Here is a 20,373-nt window from a genome sequence, read left to right on the forward strand (position 1 = left end):
GTAGATGGTTGGCAGTATTAGGAGTTGTCCTACCTGAACATCAAACATGAGATAATCCGGTTGGTCAAAGCTGATAGGCATAAGCTTGTAATGAATGAGACTGTTGATGCCCTGGTCCTCGTCTGATGCGTTGATGGCGAGTACTTGAGACCCGACAGTGATGGCCTCTGATACCCGCACATGGTAATCAAGCTTGTCAAAATATGGTTTCTGATCATTGACATCCTGCAATGGAAACACCTTTAGTATAAAATATCTTTCATAAAAAGGCCAACATAGTTGAAACATGCTAGCAACTTGAAAAGGCTATTTTCAAATCTGAAAAATGAATGTCATCGTGATGAAACACGACTTCAATTTACGCCTCAAGAATATTTAAAGATGAACGTGCTACTTAAATTTAGTAAATTTTATCAGCAAGTATTTGTATTTTTCTATCATTTGTGATTGTTTTTGATGTTTGAGGTGATCTAACTGGCAGGAAGTTGCAAGATTAAAATTTACAAAGTTTGATCGCAGTTAAAGCGCTCAGATCAAGCAAAGGTACAATTATGGCGTCTATAGCTGTAAAGAGAGTGACAGAATAAAGGCGCATAACGCTGCAACTTGAGCGTGATAGCCGATATCAACTATAGCAATGATAGCAACTAGTGACATCATTTTGGCATGCAGTTTTCTTCGGAACATCTTGGCAGTCAAATCACCTCAAACATAAAAAAACAATCACAAATGATAAAAAATAACGATATTTTCTGACAAATCTACTAAAATCTTGTGTAAGTTTATGTTTAAGAGAATCTCATATGTAACAAATAGAGAAGTGAGCAATAAGATACTTACCTGTATGTTGACTATCACTACAGCATCAGCCCAATCCCCAGTAATCACATCTACAGCCCTGACCTTGAGTTTGTAGAGAGGCTGAAGGTCAAAGTCTAAATCATCATTCACTCTAACGGTACCTAATAATGTAGCAAGGCAAGGTCATGATCTCAACTATAGACTCTGTCTCTTACAGACACTAGAATCACATCAATAAAAACTTTTGAGCAACGCGATCTACGTATTCATCTAACAGTCACACATAAAGCCTTCAAAATATTCGCTACAAGAGAAGGTAAATCTAAGTTTGTCTGCATGCTCTGACTACGGCGTGACGATTGTACAAAGTGGTTTTTTAAAACAAAAAGGGACAAAATACATCAGAAGTTGTTAATGTTACAACAACCTACGTCAATCACCACAATGAACTGAGCCATGGCTGTACATTTCTTTGCTTATTTCGTAAGATTTTACCTTGACCTTGTCTCCGTAAGGCACCAGGTGAGATGGATGATGATAATCATAAGCCCAATGCTTATGATTTCTTACACTTTCTTTGTTTAGTTTACAATTGGTTTGCATTTTTGTATTATTTTCATTTTGTTAAAAAGATTAGAAAGCTCAAGCCAAGTGGGCAACGTGTCACTTGATCTTATGAATAAGAATACATATGCTATACAGCTTTAGACGAGAGTCTAACAGTTTAATATTTAATTACAGACAGTATATATAATTATAAGTATATATAATTACAGACATTAGCTGTCCAAAATTAATGAAACTTAACATTACATCAACACCTTTTACAATATGACAAGTTGAAAGGAAAATCAACTTCTATCAGCAGTTATCTTCTCGTGTAACAATATAGCGATGAAACTAACTGACAAGGAGTAGAGATAACATCAAGTTATGAGAGTCACCCGCTGGCTCAGTAGGGAGTAATGAGAAATGTAGCGATTGTGGTAGCTGATACCAAAGGAGAGCAGAAGTTCAATTACCCGTTAGACAGGAAATAAATCATCATGGAAGCAGAGCAGAATCACTAGCCATAATCGATGTACAAGCCCGAAACATAAATTTTTTTGTATATTATTATTTATTATTATATATTTACATTATTATAAATAAATTATAATGAAAATGTCGTAAGAAACCGGAGTAAGCCCTATGACCAAGTATACAAACAAGCATCACTTTAGACAATCGCATTGCACCTTCCTCTACAATCGAATCTAAACCGGTTACATATAGGTTGTGAGCCTAATGAAAGCAGCCTGTGATACAGATATCACCGAGTTAACAACGAGCACTGTTAGAAAATGAATACCATACATATGTAACAAGAATGAAATTTCACAAATATACGTGCCCATTACTTGGGATTCACACAGAGTTGTCTAGTGCAGGGGAAAGAAGACAGTTGATAGGTTATGGTAGGGCACAATAACTCCCGCTATCTGTAATCCCCAGTTTAAAGATTTTTCAACAGACCTGTTCAAGCTAAGGTACCTACTAAAGCAACTAATCTTGGTTCCAATCTCCAAAGACGGTGGATTGAAGATACCTTTTTATACATTAACTGACATTTTTCTAGCTGTTATGACTTTATGCTCAATTGGAGACGTTGTGAACCCCTAAAACAACTCTTGCTATGACTTGCTGCAGAATAACACTTGTAACAGAATGATAAATGTTACAACTAACTATGTGATACTACTCCCTATGCAACAACACCTGCTATGGTTCGTTAGAGAATGAAACATGCTACGGCTCACCAAAAGATAACACCTGTTATGACTTGCCAAAGAAAGGCACGTGTTATAACTTGCTACAGATTGGCATCTGTTATAACTCGCTACAGAGATGCATCTGCTATAACTTGCTACAGAATGGCACCTGTTATAATTTACTACAAAATGGCACTACCTATGACAGGTTGACAGAAACTGAGTAGAACCGAAACTGCATTAAAAAAGCAAATCTATAGTGGCCTAAAAATTGCTTGCAGATCAACTAAAAGTTAGAGGAAGGTTCACCCGGTCCCCCATTTGCCAGGTCGAGGTGCACAGACATATTTGGGCTAAAGAATCCATCACACCATTTGTACAAATCATTCTGAAATTTGATTGGGTGAACAAAATGATGTTCAACAGAAATTTTTCCATTGAATGTCACATTTCAAAATAGAATATGTGATCAGTCCAACAGTTATACAGTTCATATGGTTTCTCTCCTTTTGTTTTTCCAAAATAATTTTGGATCAAATGTTGTGACAGACTCTGAGCCCAGCCTACATCCATGAGAGAGCCGGGTTATAATTACAAATCGTTGAATACCATTAGACAACAAGATACTCACAGGGACCGTTGTAGTTCATAGCTGGAAAACATTAGCAATAAAACGATATTGGCAGCAGCATCAATAGACTTAGAGAGCAAGCGAGTCAGCGATGTTAGTAAGCTACTACCATGCAAACAGTTTTGTGATGTTTATGAATTCTACTTGGGTTTGTTTGCAATATAAACATCTACAAAAGCTTAAATTCTTGAAGATATGCAAAAAAACTAAAACTACAATTATTTCTAACTATTGGGTTGAGTACTGAGTAAGGAAAGTGTTCATTTAAAAAGCAAGGCAATTTAATTTTAGTAAATTAATTTTTAAACCATCAAGGTGTAAAAAGAATTGCAAGGATACAAAAATAAAGGCACTAGAAAGGCTTTGACACAATTCTAAGACAATTCTCTATTAAAACTGAGTGCACTCGACGTCATGCTATAGTAAAGATCTAGTTTTTTCTATTTAAAGTTTTGGCAGATTTCAGCAGAGAGCTAGTAGTTAGTATCTAGTAGACTACTAATCTAATGACTCCTCCGCAGTCACTCTCCACTCACCTGTACTGAAATGCACGGTGAATTCACTGTTCGGGTCTCCATCAACAATCGTGTAGATTATTTTGTTGTCATTAGGACTCGTCGCACTCACGGTTGTTACGGCTGAGCTGATTGGAATGTTTTCAGGAATAGATGACTCATAGACCACCTGCGTGAAGTTAGGTGTGGATGCTGTGTAGACCTTAATTGTCAAAAGGGTTTGGGTAGAAAGAGGTGGCTCACCTGCAGAGAATTAAGGTTGGGATTTACAATAGCATTGCGGTAGATAAATAGATTTGAAAGAGATGCACAACAAGTGACATATGACAAGTGATAACAAGTGACAACAATACTTTCAAAAATCACTAGACGATTCAATATTGCAAATAGATGGTTTGCGATATATCGCGATATTATTATTATCATTATTGTTATTATTATGTAAAAAGCTTTTCAATTTTAATTAATATTTTTTGTATATTTTAACTTAAACAAACTGTTTTGTGTTCGTGATAATTAAAAATATTTACTTCATAAATGCTGGTCTGTGTAAAAGGTCATAGAATGAGCTTATTATAAGGCTAAAAGGTCCGTGCATTTGAGTTTCAGTTTCACTCACTCTGACAATCGTCAGGTGTGAGATAAACCGCCATTACACGATTATATCGTTTATATGATTGGCGATATCTTTTCGCCAATGGTATCGCAATTTCGCCAATCTTTTTGCCTATTTTCAAATCGTCTACTATAAAAATCGCCACCAACCAAGTGAATCACCATATCGCGAAACTCTAACAAGAACCATATTGCTGTACGCTAAATCATTTATGCTTTTGTAAAAAAACTTCACACAAAAACTTATTGAAAATTGCTGGTTCCAATCTATAAGACATACCCAGATCCTCAGCTGTCACAATCAAGTTGTATTCTCTGTTAGCGTTGTCTGTAAGATCTCGTTTGACCGTTACCTCTCCATTCTTTCGGCCAATTTTAAATTCATTCTGGTTCGTTTCTGAAATCTCATAGCGAATCTGCTTGTTGTCTCCCTCGTCATTGTCACGAGCATCAAGCTGCCATAAATTATAGCAAATGTTGTGAATATCATGTGACCGGCTTTAATCAACAATCATGTAATGCTAACGGAATCATTCCTAAACCTGTAGAACATCTTTCTATCTATTGATGGAACTTTTAAAAAGACTAAAACAATAAAAGAAAACTTCATGACATAGTTCTAATATTGAAAGCTTCATTTCCATAGCAACAGTAAACATGACAACGTAACAATGAAAATGTTGCTGATAAGAAAATACCTACATAGACACTGAAGCATTCTGTAAGCAGCCTTTTAACATAATATATGAAGGCGGTAAAAATAAAACTTGGTCATAGGATATCCTTTGAAGCCTGAGGAGCTAGTACAAAACAAGTGACAGCAGGTGACATGTTATTTTTTCACCTCATAAATGAAGTTCCAACTATAGTGAATTGGTGAACCAGAATATTTGTGTTTTTTAAATGCTTAACAAGAAAACACAATTGGATTATATTTGAAGTGATCTGAATAAAGTATTTCTCTTTAGATAACGAAAGGGAATCACGATTCAGTCTGATGGAAATTGTAAAACAATATAGTAGTTCTATCATCTACGATAAACCCTTCATTCTCGAGTTAGCTTGTATGTTCTTTGATAATAACCAGAATTAGCTGTTGCTATTGTCGGTAATGATTGTTATCTTTGTTAAGCCTTTTAGCTATTTAAACAATATGTAGCTTTGTTTGCTAACATATTAATATATTAGCTATGCAAACCAATACGAGCAAAAAGTAAAAAAGATTTATTGATCACTTGATCGCTTGAGCTACCTAATCTATATGCATGTATATATAAATCGCAGCGTTTGTGTGTTTTCTGTGATTCTGTGAATCGGTGTGTCCAGCTATTAAAATCCTGAAATGAAAAACTTACATCGTGCTGGATTTGAACTCTTTGAAGATTGTAACTAGATGTTTGCAAACCAATTATCCAATCATCTAATCACAAGTCTACGCAGGCGCTCACGATTCCAAGGCTCTTACTATATACTGTATACCCTTTTCCAGATTTCACATGCTAAATGAGGTATTATTATATACATTGCGCCTACGGGTACCGATGCCCCTGTTATAAAATATTTTCTGCATAACTCTATAAAACACGATGCTTTTTTGTCCTCGCCATCCTAGGGCAAATTTGTTTTCTGCCAAACGATATTAACAAAGAGTTTGCTGAAAATAAATATTTGGCGATTGTTGCACTGATTACAAATAAATAACGATTTTTATTTGATTTTCGCAGTTTGTATTAACTGTATAATTACCAAATCATGTTTCGTAGTTTACATACTGCTATTTGTTTCACATTTACATTTATTTGCACTCCTAATTTATTTCATTTGCTCAGAAGACTTTTTTCCAGCTACACTACGCTTTCTTTGATTTTGATTATAGCACTTTAATTCTTGGCGCTTACCTTGCGTTCCACAATTTTTAAATACGAACAAAATCTGCTTTCTTTATGCAGATTACTTTTTGCATTTGTTTTTTTTAAAGTTTTTTTCAAGTTATAATCATTACTTTTTTAATTTGTAATTTTCAAATGTGCCATTTCAATTTTAAATGTGTGACTATAACGGCACAATTTCAAACTTCAATTCCGGTTTTTCCAAAGGGCTATCGCTGGAAATTACAAAACTAAAAACTGTTCACATGAAAACTCTCGAGTAGGATTTGTCTCTGCATTCTCTCTCCATTCAGTCAGACAAAGTACCTTCGTGCGCTTCGCTGATTTGTTTAATTTCGATATCCTATTTTTACGTTTATACTTGTATCGAGAAGAACCAGTATCATCGTATTCAAAGTTTTGATAAATAACTTTTGCTGCAACGGTAACCTTTTTTATACACACACTTCTATGTAATAATAACAATTGTTATTATTAATTTAACATATTTATAATTTTTATTTTGTTTTATTAGTTCGTATTAATTGTATCAGTATCAAATCAATTTTTGTTGTAATCATTTTAGCAAAACAGATTATCTAGCCATTATTTTCTAATTATTTCACATTCAAACACCTTGACAGTTGTTTTATTTTTTCTTATAATTTATCTTTTTTTAAAATTTATTTTAATTAAACAAAACACTTTACTCATGATATGAAGTTTAACAGTTAGAACAGTAAATGTTGTATAAGTTAAATAAAGATAAATTTTCTGTGCAAAGACTTTTTTATTACCCAAGCAACGCCAAGCATTCACCTAGTAGATAAATATATGCAGGATATTAACTTCTTTGCTACCCAGTCTCTATACTTACCTTTACAACAAATTTACCACGCTCACTGGTCACCATAGTAGCCGCGTAATAATGACTTTTCAAGAAGTATGGGGCGTTGTCATTGGTATCCGACACTGTGACTATGACCGGAACTTGGGTTAACTCATTCTCGTCACTCAACTGCACCCTCACAATCACCTCATACCTGGGTGCAAAAGATTATGGGCAACTAGAAAGCTAATAAGATTTTATGGTCAATGAGTAAATAGCGAAAAGCTTAAAATAAAAAGCATTAAGACAACTACGCATGATCGCTAAAAACAGTTGAGTTTTTATATTGGGCACTTTTCAGATACATGAAATCGCAATATAATGCAAGAGACAGAAGTAATGCATACAAGCTTCTTGCCATTCGTGATCTACAATGTATGCATAGGCTGCAGTTGTACATCGCGTAAATACCGCTCACCTTAAATACGAGTCTAGTGAAAGAAGGCTTTTTAAATTGGACATTAATAAGCATCAATAGTTGTCTTTCCTAAATTTTGCTTGACAACATAAAGCAGACGTAACCGTGTGATGTCAAACACTCACTTGTCCTCAGCTTCTCTATCCAATGCAACACCAGCCACCGTCTCCAAGACTCCCGATGTCCGACCTATTTGGAACTTGTCACGATGGTTTAGGAGCTCAAAGGTAACAGGTGCACCTAGCTCTACAAAATACCAAAACGGTTGGTTTGAAACCTCTTAAAGTACACAAAGCTACCATAAGTACTTTTAATAAAACCGAGTGAATGAGCATCAAAAATGGCGACAAGACGAAAAAGAGTGTGAGGTTTAAAGCGTTGTTATAATTTCATTTTTATTTTACTTAGCAGTCTTTACCCCTAAAGGCTGATTCACAGTGTATCACCACACGTCGACATTGTTTTCTCGGCATTTATTCATCGTCCAAGCGCACCGTAAACTGATGGCATCCTCGAGCCAATGCGGATACGTTGAGAAAGTTTGCAGCTGTCAAACATTCCCGATAGTTCGCCGAGGATCCACGACAACTTATGCAATGTGCACCGCTTCGACAATGATGATTGGCTGTTGTGGATTGCTCGGTCTATAATTTTTTTATGACAGTTGCTGCGAGACTAGTATTTCATAGGTTTCCACGACAACATTGTATAATAAGAATGCGATACCGCGGACTGTTCGCTGATGTAACCACAGATGGGTTTACGAGAGTGTGAACATTGTTATTACAGGCGATCACGGATGTATTGTGTGATTAACACCAACATATGGTCATATACTGTGAACCACTCTTAACAAGCAACCACAACCACTCTTAACAACATCTTTCCTTTTGAGTCTCTAATAGAGCCTAACTCCACCTAGGAGTATAGGTATAGCAATGTATACACCTATATACGATAAGTAGACACTTACCTAACTCCACCTAGGCTAAGTATACACCTATATACGATAAGTAGACACTTACCTAACTCCACCTAGGCGATGTACTTACCGAGATACATAGGCTGAACTATTGTCACGTGTTGTGGTGATGTCTTATTTTCTGACACAACAGCTGTATAGATGGACTTGGAAAAAACAAGACCACCACTTGAAGTTTCTTGTACAGCTACCGACAGAAAGTACGTGGCTTCGTGTACTCCATCTGTGACCTAAAAGAAAATAATTGGAATGTTTGTCTTATATTTAGGATAATTAAATCTAAAACAACAAACAACAAATACGGTACTTGTAAAAGATAGCGGCGTGTAAATCAAGTGTTGTTGTAATCGTTATGTTCAAACAGTAATTTATTTGTAACTCTGACAAGCAAAAACTGGCTGATAAAAATCACAGGTATCTACCATTTATGAGTGCGCAGTAAAATCAAACAAGTTAAAAAATGAAAGTTTCTTGCCTTGACTCCAAGATTATAAGCTGAACGAAGGTTTTTAGAATCTTGAATGTATACAGCTCCCGTGCTGGTGTCAATAGCAAACTTTCGGTCTGTGTTTCCGCTGACGATCTCATAGGTAAGGATTGAATTTAGGTCATCATCAATGGCTGAAACTGAGTGAACGATGACTCCCAAGTAGGTCGGCACGAGAAGAGTCACCTGTCAAGTGAACATGCCACTTCAAGTTATGCCTTCAAACGACTAAAAACTGAAAACCGGTAAAAATAAAATTTAGCGCTTCATGAATTTTGTAATCAAAATAGCCAGAACACTCTGAGTACAAATTGAAAGTTTGTATGTCCAATGTACTTTGTGTACCAACCAGAAGATACCGCTTTTTCAATTACTAATGCCAATACTACTAAGTAACCCTGTACACTCATCTCTGCTCTAACAGTCAATTATAGAGTTTTTATTATTTGTAGGAACTCTTTTTTCCTCTAATGATACTTTTGGTTTTTACAACAGCAATATTTTAGCTAATGGTATTGACATGAGTAGCATCACAGCAACAATTTCAGACAAAAGACAGATACTCAGATTACCCTTTTACCTTTTGAATTCTTCATCTAGAAACATTAGTTTGCTATAAATATGTCGCAGAGAAAACCTCCTTTATAATATTTAGCGGGCAGCAGACAGCTATTTAACTAATGGCATCTTTCAAGCTCCTTACAAATTAATTGAGAATTAAAAAGTAGCTTTTCATATGAGAAGAGGTTTAAAACAAATTCGAGATTAAAAAAAGGAAGTACAAAAATAACACATTGTCTTTTTATATTTGTTAAAGTCGTGCCATGAGACCTTTAGTTATGACATCATCCGAAAGATACTGCTGAAGGTTCCAGAAATCTCCAGAATTACCTAATTTAATTTAGTTGCACAAATATATAAAATAGCTAAGACTTGGTGGAATTTACCTGATAGCTAGACCTGTCAAACCTAGGAGGCGTGTCGTTAATATCATCAATCGTGATGATAACCCTAGCAGGATCAGCTGCAGATAAACTCTCCTCACCTGTAATATGTAGAATTTGCTGCACCAATCCTGAATTGTTTACTATTAAGCATGTATTCCTTACCCTATCCCTACTACAAGATGTCCACCCTAAATTGTCCACAGAAATACTATAACATCAGCATTTTTATAACATTACAAGATGTACAGAATAACATTTCAACAAACAGCGCTTGCAGATGTTTAAGGGCTGACAAAAACCAATAATAATTCTATGATTAGGAGTCATAACACCTCTCAGCCAATCTTTAGAAACCCTCATCTCTATTATGAAGTGTATTCTATAAATGACTCTATGAACCATAAAATAGATGTGACTAAACTTCCTAGATGCTTGAAAATCACATAGTCGTTCTTCAGGCATATGATAGTGAAGATATATATATATATATACACATATAATACATATATATTATATATAAACAGACTGTATCTATTATATATAAATTATATATCAACATATATATTATACATAAATAATATATAGATATGTATTATACATAGATTATATGTAGATATATACATTGTATATAAATTTATATATATAAATATATATAAAATATGTACATTATATATAAAATATATACATTTTATATAAAATATATACATTTTATATAAAAACATATACATTATATATATAAAATATATACACTACATATGTAATATATACACTACATATAAAAATATATACATTATATATAATATATACATTATATATATTTAAAATATATACATTATACATATTTAAAATATATACATTATATATATGTGTATATGTATAGCTATATTACTTAATTGGCAACAAAATCAATTTATTTAATGAAGTACATAATAAAGTATTTTAATGGCAACTCCAGAACTTTGAAGATTACCTTAGTACATACTTAAAAGAGTTACTTTATGTTGAAAACAGGCTGAGGTGTAATGGAGTGAGGGAGATAATAAAAGGTCAAAGTTCAAACGAGCAGGTGTTAGATTCACTTCAGGCCAAAGTAGTACGCAACAATTGACTGCCAATCACACGAAAAGTGCAATACCTGAATGGATGCCGAACCAGGGAGCTTCTTTAAACAATGCGTCTAATGCTAGAAAAGGCACAGCACAGAGAATGCTAGCAGGACGAGTTGCAATACAAGACAGATGAGCCTTTCGCTATAACATTGAGCTCTACACTGAATGGCCATGCTATACAGAAACGAACGCTTAGAGGCTCGGGGCAAGCTTTACATGCAGTATAGGCGTGATACTTCAATGAGATCTTCACGTGATATGGCTGCAGTTTAAAGCAAAAGAGGCTTAGTTGTGTGAGACATCAATGAACTAGCGGTTGCGTACTAGGCTGGAATTCATCATTGCAGGAAAACAACTGACAATTTATGTTACAGCATTCATTTTTTTTCAAAACCACATTTGTGAAGACCTCAGTTGAGGGAGGGATAGGCGTGCATCACTACTGATTGGCGTCTTTTAAATCACAGGCTACATGTACAAGGTCTATTGGGAAATGTTGCTGTGAAGGGAAACCATCGAATGCAATCAAATGGCACATGTATACCTGTCTCATGAAATGGTGCTGTTGGTGAATACAGAACAATAACCTTAGTCACCATTAACCAAATGTCAAAAATGAATCATTCTGCCAGTCTAAACTTAAAGTCACAAGAATGAAGTGAACTAATTTTAAAATCTATTTTTGTTTCAGATGGAACAAGTGATAAGAGTAGGTGACGATTCAAACGTTCCAAATTATTTAGAAGAAAAATAAAAATTGGACCAGCTATCTTTTTGAGTTTCAAGGGTGAACAACTTTCAGAATTTGGTAGTTGATGGGGTATCTGTGAAATGAAGCCATAAATATCAAGCTTATGAGAGAATCTTAATTGGATTTTTGATAGTATGACATAATACAATTGTAAATATTGATTATACAATTGATATATAATTCAGTCTTAAAAAACGTACCTTGATCTCTGACTTGCACTGAAAACTCAAACTTTTCTTGAAGTTCCCTGTCAGGGGTGACAAGAGTTTGAATGGCACCCGTGTTGGGGTTGACCGTGAAGTATTGTCTAGCTTCAGCTTCAACGATTGAATATAAAAGTAGGGCGTTTAGGTTAGAGTCCTTATCGTGAGCGGACAAGACGAGTGGAACTGAGGCATTCGTGAGTATGACAGAATTGTCAGGAGATCCTTCACTTACGTGACCCTTGTATAACCTTTGAGTGAACTCTGGTCGATTGTCATTCTTGTCTATGATGTGAACGACAATGGCCAATGACACCTGTCATCAGATAGCAAGCTTTGGATGAGCATATAAATAAGCAAACAAAAAACAGCAGTATTAATATCTTAAAGAGCAAATACTGGAAAATATATTGCCTTAGAGTTGATTAGAGTTTATAGATGTTATTAATAGAGTTATTAGATTATAGCCTTAGAGTTGATTAGAGCTTCATGGTATGGTGATTTAATTGTTTGATGCCAATTTTGAAGGTAAGCAATTTGAAAATCACCACCATTTAAAGAGATATCTACAATTGTATAAATGATATAATCATGTAATAATGATTTATCTCACAACTGATGATTTTCAAAGTGAGCGATTCTGCAACTAAAGCTCATGAGCATTCTAGCCTTATAACAAGCTCATTCCATGGCCACCCACACACACAGGCATTCATGAAATAAATGTTTCTAATTATCACAAATACCAAAGTCTTTTTAAGTTAAAATATGCAAATAAATCTTAACAAAAATTTACAACTCTTTTTTACACAACAACATCACAATATATGGCAAATTTTCTCTTAATACGCAAATTACGATATATCGTGATTCGATATTATTGTCTGGTGATTTTTGAAAATTGCGAAGCTCTATATCTGATGCGTTTAAACGTTAAGTCTGCTTATATGTTAGGGCAGGAATGCAGAAGACAAGTAGAAGCTATGCAATTTGAGCGAAACCTACTGGATTGCCAATGATGTCAGTTGCTGTTAGAGAAATATTGTACAATGACCTCTCCTCAAAATCAAACACTTGATTGCTCGTCAGAATACCGGAGTTTGGATTAACTGTGAACTTGGCGCTGTCCTCTATGAAAAGAAAAGAAATTCAGAACATGAGATGGTCAATTAGTATCATTATATTCAAGGCCACAGTAAAAACTTCTTTGACTATTAATAGGCAGATACATGGAGGTGACTAAAATATTGCTAACAAAAGCATCACACAAGCAAAAACTGATAGAAATTTGATCAATAAGAAAATATGTTTATGGAAAAAACCAGCACTAAATGATCAAGTCAAGGAGTTGCCAACAAACTTGGAATTTAGACATTTTAGATATATTATTTTCAAATCATAAAACTAAAGTAACAAATAACCAGATAAAACTGCACATTCTTAAGATGTTGCATTTTTGTTCTTGAAATGGCTCTGGCGTAGGTGCTACAATTAATACTTTTCGAATTCATTGCTTACACCCAGATATTAATAAAAAGCGTCCATCTTATTAAGCACCCCGAACCCAACCAGCAAGCAAAATCAAGCTTACAAAAGATGAACCTAATTATTACCATGAACAGAAACAAACAGCTACATGAATGTCTCCAATCAACTTTAGTACAGCATTCAGTTCATTCTAAAGGCAAAACATCAAAATCTGATTAAATATTTCTGTGTATATTTGATAGGGTTGAAACTATTTATTTTGCCATACCATCACACAATTTGGGTTCATTTCTTTCCGTTTATAAAAGGCCTAATAATACATATAAATTGTTCCTGCCTTCGTTGTCTATACTGTAAGTCAGTGTAGATTGGCTCTCTCCACTTAATGCAAAAACAAATGTTCCTATTGGCTCATTCTCTGGCAGCTCAGCAGAAACCATACTAGACTTGAATGACGGTGCTCTCTCTTCGGCTACTACCACTGAAACCTTCAAATATTGGCAACAAAGTGCATCTCTGATAAAAAAATAAAACAGGGCAACGACTAGCCAACAAAATCAAATACATCTTAAATATACCTTTATCTTTCGAGAAAACAGATATTAGGTGGAAGACTGTTAAAGCAGCTAGCAATTATATTTTAAAAGCAAATATTAGATGTTATATCCAATTTGTTCATAACATATACATTGAAATGAAGTTTTCATATGCCCTACGAAAACCCTATACCCTATGAAAACTCAGATGGTTAACAGGGTTAGGAATTGTCCTACCTAATCAATATCACATCCTATTAGAAGTAGTGGAAAATTTGACTAGCGCACGTTACCAACCTGAACGATACACGTCGAGCTCAAAGATGGACTTCCCATGTCATTAGCCATGACCACTAGCTCGTATTCCGTCCGTACATCTAGATCCAGTGTTTTGGCAAGAGATATAACTCCCAACTCGGGATCGATGTTAAAAGTGTAACCGACGTTTCCTGCAGTAGTCACCATAACTCATGGTATTAGAAGTTGTCAACCACTGTTAGCTAACAGACGAATGATGTACATTCATTTTTTCAAAAAATCACCAAGCTGAACAGTTTGTTCAGTTTGTACAGTTTGTACTAGGAACTATACATATCTGCTAAGCATACAGACGGTAGGTTGAGACGATTCTGCCATGCAGCTTGCTACGAGCAAAGCATTACAACACAGAGGTAGAACAGGGTGATGATAAGCACTAAAATATTTTAATCTACTCCAACTCATGCGAGTAGTAGACCAAAGTACTACTCCTTATTCTCACATAGATATATAATGTACAGAAGTTCTCCTACTGTTTTCATCATATTAAAAACTGTACACTTTGTAAGTGATAAGAGAATGTATGCATTGTCAAAGTTAGTTAAGTGTGCTCACAGACTCATAAACTCATAGACACGAAATACTAAGGATAAGGCCTATAAAAAGAGACAAGATAACAGACATAGACATGAGACAGATGATAATAAGGACATGGTACAACACAGCTTCTGTGTGTATGCGAATAGTGAGTATTACCTGCAAGTGAGCAATTGCTTGTGCAGTTATCTGCATGAAATAATTATAAAAAAGCTGTAGCCAGCCATCGTGCAGTGGCATAGGGCAGAAGCAAGTGCTCCAAAATAATAATACTCAAATACAAATATAATACAATACCAAAATATATAAAACAAAACACAGCTGATGAGATAAAAAAAGTACTTGTATATTGTCAGTATGTTTAGAATAATACTCGATGTCTAGACATGTTAACAATAAAGCACTGAGCAAATCTAGCAGGTCATCAAGTATTTTACAAAATTTTGAAGCTACTTGGCAAATTTTGTCTTCACTATTAGTATTATTTTACCATTATTGCTGCAATAATTAATGCTAACAGGATTTTTTATTAATTTTCTGACAGAAATTAAAAAAACCTTATTGCAAGTAAAAAAATAGAACTGCCAACTACAATAACATACATCCATAAACTTTTATATGTACATAACGTACATAAAAATTGATAGTATATGTATAATATAATATATTTTTTACATACATATATTTATATTTAGTATAATATAATATAGAACTATTAGTTCTATATTATATCATATAATATACCTAATATATAGTATACTAATACTATAATCCACTTTGCACATAGTGTATTGAGTGATTTTTCTTTATTTTTTACAAAACTCGCGTTTCTAGCGATGATAAATTAATAAATAAGAATATATATGCAGCCACTCCATGTCCCAAGTATTTTATGTGTAAAGAACTCACCAGACTGAAGAGAGTATTGTATTCTCGCATTGTCTCCATTATCTCTGTCTGTAGCCTGTACCTGAGTGACAGCTGTACCCACCACAGACATCTCATAAACTGTCACTAATATGAGTGTAGTTATGAACACTGGAGGATGATCATTGTAGTCCTAAAAGACGGTAATGATTTTACTAGGCCTTCATGAAAAATCAAGAAACAACTTCCTGCACAAGCATAAAACAGTTGGAAATTTGTTATTATTTGGATTTTGATTTTCCTATACAGATTATGATAACAAAAACCCGTCACATCTATATGCAAAAGGCATGATAGTTGCCAAAAATGTTTGAAAAACTATGCTTTGAACTTTATGAGAGTGAGTGATGCATAACCTGTAAATAGTTTGATGAAATAAACTTATTAATTACATTATATTGGATATAGAATTAATGTTGGCAACCCAAAGGCCAGAATATTGCAGATTAATACACATAAATGTACCTTGACAAGCAGTAACAAGTGTAACTTCACATGCTCTAACAAGTGTATTTTGACATGCACGAACAGGCATACCTTAACATGCTCTGACAGGTATACCATGACACAAACTAACAAGTGTTTATTAACAGACTTACCTTGACATGCACCACAACTTTTGCACAATCTGAGAACCCATTTTGAATGGCGTCATTGACCGTCACAATGAGCTCGTGGCGACTGGTTCTTTCATGGTCTAATGCACGCATTGTGGAGATAACACCTGCAACAAATCAGCATTGATCGTCAATTTTCTCTATAGGAAATACTTGGCCAACCTTTACAAATATTAGTTTTTTGGTTTTTTCTCAAAACTTAGAAAGCAACACCATTGAAATAAATAATTGTATTTGTCTCATAAGTTTCACTCAAAATAGTTGCTTGTTTAACTCGGTCTGATACTTTGACGCATATGAAAAACCGTTTAGTAAAAATACTGACGCCAATGGCATTAATTTTGCTCTGCTCGAGGAAGAGTGCAAAATCTATGTGACATTAGCATCACTCCGCCTGTAAAACGATTAAACTCCAAAAACTTCTCAAAATTCTGACCAGCTAATCAAAAAATAAAGCGTCACCCTCTATTTGAGCGGCACCTCTAATAGAACACCTCTGATAGGAAATTCGTTATAGGGAAAGGGTTAAAAATCCAGCGATATGGAGCCAAAAAAGGCTTAACGGCATATTATAACTAGCATCTTACTAATAGAGCATTTAGCAGAGCTGAGATAACTCTAGCTGACAAATCTATCACCAACAATTCTAGCTATAGCTGTAGATGAAATGGAAAGACAATCTCTTGGCTGGTCTCTTTATTAATTCTAACATTACTGTTTATTTTTAATAGGACCCAAACAAAACAACCAACACTATACTAAGTAATTAAATTTTCTAGTTGTTAAGTAACATCCCAGCATCTCGTTTATATAGCCTTGTTCACAATGATTGCCATTCAGCCGTAAAGGATGCTTGATATATCTGGAAACAATTTCATCTTTTACGTTTGCATGGCGACCAATATGAACTAGGCAAATAACACTCAACAACAATTTACAAGTCATTTTTACATAATAACACCACAATATATCGCGAATTGTCTATAAATAAACGATTTGCGATTCGATATTGCAAATTCGCTATATCGAACTGTCTGGTGATTTTTGGAAATCTCAAAGGTCTCATGCGAGCCTAGCTAACTTTGCCAATTTTGCTAATGCTATGTCCTTGACAAACGTACCCGTGATGTGATTGATGCCAAATAAATTGAAGCTATTGTTATTAGTTGTGGGATCTAGCAAATAAATGAGCGAGTCAGTGATGTCGCCATCGGTCGCTGACAGTGTGACGATCTCACTGCCGATTGCTACGTTTTCGCTGATGATCACTTCACGTCTTCTTTGCTGGAACTGAGGCTGGAACTCATTTTCATTGATAAGGTTCACTCGCAGCTACAAATAAAATTCTAAAATAAACATGGTAAACGATTGAACCTACGAAAAATGTTTGTGTTTCCAAGAAAAAGCTAGTTTTTTGTTAATTCGTAATATAAAGCAGCAGATGTACAACATCCTATCATAATATGATATGATATATGACATATTTTGCCAAAATACTATTTGCAAAACTAGACTTCCTTCGGTTTCAATTTCGATTACCTCAATCGAAAAAAACAACAGCAAAAATTTGATTTAAGTTGCTATAAAAATAAAAATTCTCTTTCTAAAAACCGTAAAGATCAAAATCAAGAATACAATAAAGTTTTAAATACTAAAAAAATATGTTAAAGCTTTTAACTTTTAACCATAATATGATTTCTACACAATTTAAAAAAGTTACACTTGGTAAGTTATTGTCAACATACCTCGCCGTATGCAGTGTTATAGCCATCAGTGACAGAGACATTCAGCCTGTATTCTGACTTGCTTTCAAAGTCTAGCTTGCCTGCAACCTTTACTTGTCCATTCCATCTGTCTATCGAGAACATGGGAAAACTTTCCCAGTACTCACCATCTAAAACATTTAAAAGTTTGAGATGTGCTGGAGAATATTCATATGCTATTCTAAGAGTACCACAAGCATCTATAATCAATAATATGCTGTGAATAATGATGTGCCTTCCACCATACATGTTGCTTATGCCTTGCATGCAGGTCTGAAAAGCAATGAGAAAGCAACTTCTCTGGTGATTATTTCAATCAATTACCTTTGACAGCTTTCAGAATATTTGTTTGGAGTGTCCCACTAGCAATTATTGCTAGATACATGAACATCCCTCCAAAAAAGGAAGTTGAACCCAGTGACTCTGTTATACTGACCTTAACCTAGCTGCTTCATTGACTTGGCAAGAACAGCTTTTTTCTATGAGACTGATTGATAAGATGGCATTAAAAAAGCTTGAAAAAGAAAAAGACAACTCCTAATACATCAAGGTTGACTTGCTAACATAAAACAGCATACTCAGTAGCAGCTAAATAGTCTTTGAGAAATTGATGCTAATGAAAATTAATCCAAAAGTGACTGACAGTATACCATGACTATAATCAGCACGACTCTAGTGTACCGTAAGGTATAGTGAACATGGTTTTAATGTACCATGAGGCTGTGGTGAGGACACGCATGCGATGTCTATTGGATATGGCCAGACAAAAGCATGCTAGTGGATATGGCCAGACAAGTACACAATTAAAAGATGTATGACCCACCAACTATGTTGTACCAAAGCTTTTCACTGTCTGGGTCTTGCGCTTCCATGACATTTACAAGCTCAAAAACTTCGGCAGATTCGCGAACATATGATATCTCTGCGGGGGAAATAACTGGTGGCTGTGATGACCAGATGGCTGCCTCTTCAAATTCAAATTGCACATCAATAGAGTTGCTGTAGCTGTTCCGTCCACCATCCGAGGCTGTTACCTATTACAAGATATCACATAAAACAAATTAAAATCACATTTCGGTGCAGGTAAATTAAAAAAAATGTTGGTGCTACTACAGCGTGAGGTCTACAATACTATAGCGTAAGACCTACCTTTCATTAGTACTATAGGCTGAGGTCTACTGCTAAATTATTTGTTTTCATAAATAAAACATATTTCATACAATTTTTAAAGCATTGAACACTTAATTTATACATATTTTTAAAATGACGTTTTTAAATTTCTAATTACATAAAAAAGAATACAGGTAATAGTAAACAAGCTATCATATATTTGTCATAAATATTATATGTTTATATATAATATAAATATACTATACATAATATTATACATATTGATATAAATCTATTTCCAGATGAATGTCGTAATGAATGCTGGTCATGCGGTGGACCTCAGACCCAGGTAAGTCACATATGGCAATAGGCGTTACGCTATAGTAGCACAACAATTTAAATAATTTCTCAAAGTGACAGCAGATGCAAATAATTGCACCATTAAAAACTTGTGGTACTAATTAAAATAGTTTATGAGTTTTAAGCATTTACTTGCTGTTAAGGAATTGTCTTTAGAGCGCATGCACAGAAGTTAAAAGTTTCGCACAAGTAAGGCATATACAATACTCAGCAATGTTATCGCACAAAACTTAGAGTAAAGACACAAAGAGAAGAGAGGTCGAGTATATATTAAACAGTATTATGAGCAGAACGCTGAAGATAGCGATGAGAACTGTAGAACACACAGACAAACCATAGATTAGTAAACGACAAAGCCAAATATATACCCATATGTTCTTTGAGATAGAAACAATAAACAGCATACATAATCTTCAAATATATTATTGTTAAAACAGGAACTAACATGGAATTTGTTGTGAACATTTATAATATTCCTATGAAATTCTCACACTGATCTAAATCTTTGATAATTTGGGAGACTTCTAGAAATTTGGAAGCTTGAAAATTTGGATATTTGAAAAACATTCCTTGGGTACTACTTTAGTGATTGCATATCTTTTCAACAGCAATAAAACTACCGTAAAACCTCTAATCGAACACCACCTTTAATTGAACGTCACTTCCAATTGACCGCCACCCTAAGAGAAGGATTGAAAAATGGAGCGCCATGGCATTCAAATAGAGGTTTTATGGTATATTAGATATTGA

The 20,373-nt window shown here is 34.5% G+C and overlaps 1 protein-coding gene across 1 annotated transcript in view; it reads right to left on the reverse strand.

Annotated features, from left to right (window-relative positions):
- The window catches only part of LOC137402779 (protocadherin Fat 1-like), a 91,120-nt gene that overhangs the window by 34,879 nt on the left and 35,868 nt on the right, over window positions 1–20,373 (reverse strand). The window contains exons 23-41 of the mRNA XM_068089285.1: window positions 18,977–19,187; window positions 18,136–18,284; window positions 17,512–17,722; window positions 16,373–16,497; window positions 15,756–15,906; window positions 14,289–14,440; window positions 13,793–13,943; window positions 12,973–13,097; window positions 11,965–12,283; window positions 11,558–11,575; window positions 9,905–10,002; window positions 8,946–9,143; window positions 8,541–8,700; window positions 7,614–7,734; window positions 7,059–7,224; window positions 4,594–4,768; window positions 3,720–3,941; window positions 841–962; window positions 34–225 (exon numbers count right to left, since the gene is read on the reverse strand). Of these exons, the coding sequence (XP_067945386.1) occupies window positions 34–225; window positions 841–962; window positions 3,720–3,941; window positions 4,594–4,768; window positions 7,059–7,224; window positions 7,614–7,734; window positions 8,541–8,700; window positions 8,946–9,143; window positions 9,905–10,002; window positions 11,558–11,575; window positions 11,965–12,283; window positions 12,973–13,097; window positions 13,793–13,943; window positions 14,289–14,440; window positions 15,756–15,906; window positions 16,373–16,497; window positions 17,512–17,722; window positions 18,136–18,284; window positions 18,977–19,187 (3,066 nt within the window). The remainder of the gene's footprint in view (window positions 1–33; window positions 226–840; window positions 963–3,719; window positions 3,942–4,593; window positions 4,769–7,058; window positions 7,225–7,613; window positions 7,735–8,540; window positions 8,701–8,945; window positions 9,144–9,904; window positions 10,003–11,557; window positions 11,576–11,964; window positions 12,284–12,972; window positions 13,098–13,792; window positions 13,944–14,288; window positions 14,441–15,755; window positions 15,907–16,372; window positions 16,498–17,511; window positions 17,723–18,135; window positions 18,285–18,976; window positions 19,188–20,373) is intronic.

The sequence above is a fragment of the Watersipora subatra genome, chromosome 8 (assembly GCF_963576615.1).
Source record: "Watersipora subatra chromosome 8, tzWatSuba1.1, whole genome shotgun sequence".
Taxonomy (NCBI): domain Eukaryota; kingdom Metazoa; phylum Bryozoa; class Gymnolaemata; order Cheilostomatida; family Watersiporidae; genus Watersipora; species Watersipora subatra.